Source organism: Myzus persicae, unplaced genomic scaffold (genome assembly GCF_001856785.1).
Source record: "Myzus persicae strain clone G006 unplaced genomic scaffold, MPER_G0061.0, whole genome shotgun sequence".
In the NCBI taxonomy this organism is placed as follows: Eukaryota; Metazoa; Arthropoda; class Insecta; order Hemiptera; family Aphididae; genus Myzus; species Myzus persicae.
The window spans coordinates 65,256-71,561 of record NW_019103232.1 but is presented as its reverse complement, the minus strand read 5'-3'; the positions used below and the strand labels follow the sequence as shown (position 1 = coordinate 71,561).

The 6,306-nt window shown below is 25.5% G+C and overlaps 1 protein-coding gene across 1 annotated transcript; it reads right to left on the bottom strand.

Moving 5' to 3' along the window:
- Positions 1–4,826: 4,826 nt before the first annotated feature.
- Positions 4,827–5,832, bottom strand: LOC111034060 (zinc finger BED domain-containing protein 4-like). Its single transcript, XM_022315087.1, has 2 exons — positions 5,744–5,832; positions 4,827–5,637 (listed from the first exon to the last, which is right to left on the bottom strand). The coding sequence occupies exons 1-2, from the start codon at positions 5,830–5,832 to the stop codon at positions 4,827–4,829; spliced, it is 900 nt and encodes a 299-aa protein (XP_022170779.1).
- Positions 5,833–6,306: the final 474 nt, after the last annotated feature.

The following is a 6,306-nucleotide window of genomic DNA, read 5'->3' as shown; positions in this document are numbered from 1 at the left end:
GTCTTATGAGAGCAGATTAAAAAAAAATTATCCTAAACAAATGAACGAAAGTAAAATATAATTTATTAAAATAAGTTTATTCTAATTAAACGATTACAATTTTGCCCAAGGTTATTTCTTATCATTTTATATTGAAATTAATTTATCTGATCTACATTTTCATGTTTTGTACCACATTTATAAATGCATTATTAAAACAAGTTATTATTTTTTTTTGATCTGATGCAAATGATAACATTTTACTTAACTATGTTATTGAAATTTCAAGATAAGGACATTTTTAAACTGTTGTTTGAATTTATAAGAATATTGGTTTTTTTTTTTTTATTGGTCGTAAATAAATATTGGCAACACAGGCCATTAGTTACGTAGTATAAGAATATTTTTTATTATTTCTTTAAATTTAATACAATTTAATTTTTAAACTAACAATAACCAATTAATCAGTTTTCTTTCAATAATAAAATATTATAATTTGATAGCATTCTCATTGTCTGGTGGCTGTGAGAGCTTTTTTATTTTTCGACTTATAAATGTTATTAATCTAATAAATTATAAATTATTTATTATTCATCATACCATTTTAGGTTTAAAGATCGTAAGTATATTTTAATTTCATAAAAAAAACCATTCTGTTTTTACATAACATGTGTTTTTTCTTAACTTGTGAAAGTGTGTTTCAATTAATTGGTTAATTGCAAGTTATTTTTATTTAAGTATTTCAAATCGTTGAAATAGATTACCTATTTTGTCATTATACCTATAATTACATTTTATATTTTATATACTGAGCTAGTGCGATGAAGAAGTAGTTTTACAGGATTTTTTTCTTTTGACACTTTTATGGACACTATGGCAATATCTCTATAGTTCCAAATACCTCTATTGGTCCGAAATCTCATATCATTGACACTTAAAAGAAGTCATTATCCAATATTCTCGATAAGTTCTTTAAACGGAAAGATAAACTACAGAAATATATATACTACGCAACATTGTGGTTGATAAAATAGATTTAGCGTGTTAAGCTTCACTCAGAAACAATTTGCGAATGCGATGATTTATCATTGCTTTCAAACTCAATATCGCCCCACACATGTAACACACCAGCTCAATTACATATCCAATTCTCATGTATCTCAGAAATTACCTGTACATCGTACACGTAGCGTATATAATAGTAATAGTCGACGCATTAATTGATAGAAAGAAAAATATTATATATGTCATCATTATATATTAAATTGTACATGGGTTTAGAGCTATTTTTCAGTTTCCCGTTAAATAATTTAATACTTGAACAATTTAACGAGTACATTGGTCTTGAAATATACGGTGGACGCCGCTTATAATACTCACATTGGGACCAGCACAAAGTGAGTCTTATAACAGAATGAATCTTATAGGCGAAGTGGGAAAAAAAATTAATTACATATTTATGAATTTTATTTTATTACATATTTTTCTTTAATTTTAATACTCTAATACATATTACATATTATGACATACGAATTATTGAATAAATTAAAAAAATTCTGATAAAAAAATTAAAAGTATGTATAATTGTATAATGTACCTATTTATTATTTATGAAAAAAAATTGTGATTTTGTTTTTTTTTAGTTATAAACTAATATTCCGGAAGTATATTGGAAAATGTGAAAGATGATACAATTTTACAATTTGTTGTACATACACGCATAATGAAGCAAAAAACATTAATTTACTTCTAAATGTTGACCAAAAATGTTTGTTTTTTACCATTTTTTTTTTTACAAAATTTGAGTCTTATAAACGAACTGTTGAGTCTTATAACCGAATTTTTTATAACGTATTTGGGTACGTCCGGACCGTTTCAGACAATTTTGAGTCTAATAAGCGACTGAACCTTATATCCGTGAGTCTTATAAGCGGCGTCCACTGTATTTACAATTTAAAAACATACAAATGTCAAGTAGTAGGTATGAATACAAATTGTAGACATTGAATATAAAAACACAACTAGCCAAATTTTATTTTAATCATAATCTTCCCACCCCCGTTGCAACATTTACAATAGTAGTAATTTATCTTACTGTCAGGCAGAATTTATACACAGTATAATTATTTACAAATTCAATTAATTTTTGTACCTTCATATGATATGTATCAATATTTGACATTTGTACCTGAATATGAATATATGATGTAGACATATGGTTACATAGAAAATACAGACACATACTGCACATAAATAATTATAGATAGAGGTGCATTACACATCTCAACGAAGAAACTGCTATTAAATGAAAAATTTAAAAAACATTATTTAAAATATAGGAATAAAGTAACTAGCACTATAAAAATGGCAAAAAACAGCTATTATACATATTTGAACTCGATAAATCCGAAAATTAATCCATTATAAAAGTAATTAGAAAATAATTTGAAACACCACTAACTGTTATAAGACTAAATTACCAATTAAAAATATTAATAATAAATATAGGGAAAAAACTTCACACTTCAGATAAATAAAAAAAATATCCATGATTTAACTTTAACTTTAAAAAAACACATCACAAAACATATGTAGGTATCTATAACGATAATATAAAATATAAGAAACAATTTTGAGCCAAATTGAAAATTCAAATACCATCGTTGTATTATTTGATAAATTAAATTAAATTATTGTTGAAGAAATTATAAAAACAATAAAAGCTCTTATAGATTACTAATAAACTAAAAAAGTTAAGAATATTATCTGTTTTTGTAGTTTGGACGTCCAGGTTTTTACAATATTTAACTTTAACTCAATATTTGACAATTTTGAAATACTCATAACTTGCATATAAATCGAAATATCTTAAAATAGCCAACATAAATGTATAGAAATGTTATTAACTTGTAATTACATACAAAGTAATTTCACTTTAATTAGGTAAAACAAATTGTTTTCTGACATATTATATTAAGCCATTATCATTGATCACTCATTTTTAATAATTTAGAAATATTGTCTATTATACCAGAATTCTTTAAAATTTCAGTTACAATATCAATGCACTAAAAAGGGAGCTAGTTGAACAATGCTAAACAAATTACCACCCAATCTAACAAATATTTAAATATTAACTAAATTATTTGAAAAATGATTAAAACATAAATATATACCCAGTCAAATTGAATTATCTTGTTAATAATGATATAGACTTAATAAAACCACAGACTAAGCTACTGCAACAGTACCATTGATAAAGTATTAAGGTATATTTATAATTCTTTCCGAACTCAAAAAATGTGTTACTGTTTATTTGGATCTATATTTATTTGGTATTATAAAGTAGAGACCACATAATATTAGTGAAAAATTTTAACAAATTCGGTATTAAAAAAAAATTGTTGATTAAATGAGACCTATATCATCCTACATGACCTACATATTTCAGTTGCCTAAATAATAATTTTGAGAAACATCTGAGGTAAATAATTATAAAACCTGAATTGTAAAATGTATATAAAAATTTATTTTGACTGTATTTTTTTAATTAAAAAATGGATTTAGTTAGTAAATATAAAACAATAACTATTTACCTGCAACATAACTGTTGCTTAAATAGAAGATAGATAATCCAGTTGTTTATTGATTACTTGTATTGTTTAGTAAATAGTTACCTACCTATAATTTATAAGTAAATAACAAGGAACAGTATGCAATTTATGAAGTTCATTTTTTAAAATAACAAACAACGAGTTCAAATAAACAGTGATTTAAGTCAAGAAACTTCAATATTATGAGGTCTACCTCAAGGGATTAAGGGATTACTCTATCACCTACGCTTTTTAATACCTATTAAATTAATTATACATATAAGCCAAATATATGATTTTGAGAAACACGGTAAACTATCATGTTACGTAGTACTTTTTGTTAGGATGAGGACATATGCATATATAATATAAAACCACCATAATCTAGTGTACAAAATTACTTACAAAAAATCCTAAGATGACTATGTGAAAATAACTAGTTCCTTAACACAGCAAAAAAACTTAAATTTTACCCTTTATAGGTTAACTCTAAAAAACAATAAGATAAATATAATATATCATAAATAATCCATGTTTAAATTAAAAAATATGTAGGTATTTAAACTGTAAACTTTTGCACAACTCGTCGAAACCTGTCCATAAATCGGAAAATAAAATATATGGCATAACTTTAAATTGAATAACCGTATATAGAATCCGTAACAAATAAATTAAGAAAAATAATGTACCTAGCCACCTACGTATATGCTTTCCAAATTCTAACCGATATCTTAGAAATTCAGAAAATTATAGTTGTGCATGTTATTATCATGGTATTTTTATAGACTATATGAAGAGGTACTTATTGCTATAATACCTACAATCTACATATAGCAATAAAGATAGGTACTAGAATAGATATTATGTTTTTAAAATAATGATATTATTATGTTTTACTGTGGCTACGTGGCTACATAAATATTTTACTAAGCACGTAAAAACATAGATCACTATTTATATAACATAGGTACACTATAAATATTATGTATTATATTAATATGCTATATAAAGTAGTGATGTCAAAAATCCGGATTTTTGGATATCCGGATTATCCGGATATCCGAATCCAAAATTTAATAACCGAATAATCCGAATAATCCGAATAATTCGAATAATTTAAATGTTTATATAAATATCTAATCTAATTATTATAAAGGAAGGTTTCAAAAATATGTTGACGGTTGATGCAGTTGGTAGTAGTTATAATAATGTTTTATTTCATATTATAGAATATAGATCATGTCTTAGCAAATATTAAATATTTAAATAATAACAATAATTTTGATTATGTAGTGTACTGATTTTGTTTTCTAAAGCATTTGTTCGTTTTGGAGAGTGCCTAAAAGCAGCAACTATGTCTGAGGCTAATTTTAATAAATGGCTACACATTCTATTCTCAAGACCTTTATTAATAGATAATTGCAATGTATGGGCGGCACACGGACTTGAATAAATATCACGTTCTTGTAATTTTCGTACAGCATTAGTTACATTTGCAGCATTATCGTGACTTATCCCTATGACTTTACCGGTTAAATTCCATGTTTCAATAATATTAATTAAACTGTCTTGTATATTATCTGCCGTATGGTTTTCTCGCATTTCTTCAAACCCTAATACTTGAGTACATAGTTCCCAATTTTCATTAAAGTAGTGACATGTGATTGTTATATAAGAATCTACAGCCAAAGACGTCCAGCCATCCGTATTTAATGCTACACCTTTTATATTTTCTAGATTACGCTTTAGTTCCATCATTTTATCATCATACATTTTTTCAATACGAACGATGATTGTATTTCTACATGGTACTTTATAGTCTGGTTCAATAACTGACATCAATTTTCGAAATCCTTTGTTTTCTACCGTACTAAATGGTAGCATATCCATTGTAATCATTTGACAAATACTCTGAGTAATCAGTTCGGCACGACTTTTATCTACAGGTCTAAATTTAATTGCAGTTGAAACATGAGATCTCTTTAAACGTTTTTGGGGTGGTTGTGATACTACTGTTGGTAATTGGTATTGATGTCGAAGATGACATATCTGAAGATGTCGAAATCTGTTCTGTTTCGCTACTTAAGTTTAAAATTTAGAAATTTTAAAAAGAATATTATATAATAGTTGTATTACCTATTTTTAACATAAAATAATTAATGATGGCTTACCTCTCCTCAGTTAATTGTACTGCATCGATTCCATTATTAGTATTATGCCACGATTTGTAGTGATACCACAAAGAAGAAGTAGACCCCATATTTTTCAAAATTTGACTACATATTTTACACGTCGCTGTTTCATTTGTTTCACCGTGATTAAAATATTTCCAAACGTTACTACGATTCATAGTTATTGTTCAAACGATATTAATATAAAATAAAATAATTAAGCAAATATTTATATTAATATTGTCTTATGATGTTGATAGTTGACGAATAAAATACAGACAGAACGAAAATTAACATTAAATGCCATTACGACTAAAACGATCATAAAATCGACAGTTGAAATAATTTTATCTAATCAAAATATAATCTAGCACTAATATCCACAATAAGATAAAACTTACATTGCAAAAACGTATTAAAGCCTAATATGTTTGAGATAATTTAATACTCTCAACGATAAATAATTCCATAACATATTATGATAAAATGATATAACTTTACTAACATTTTTGAGTCAATGAGTCAAACTATTATTTTTTAATTTTAATTTTTACCGTCTTAAA

Excerpts from the sequence above, each read along its gene's own strand:
- LOC111034060 (XM_022315087.1), bottom strand. The coding sequence starts at position 5,832 with ATGGGGTCTACTTCTTCTTTGTGGTATCACTACAAATCGTGGCATAAT. Across the intron at positions 5,638-5,743 it reads GTACAATTAACTGAGGAGAG|ATTTCGACATCTTCAGATAT; the intron begins GTAAGCCATCAT and ends GAAACAGAACAG.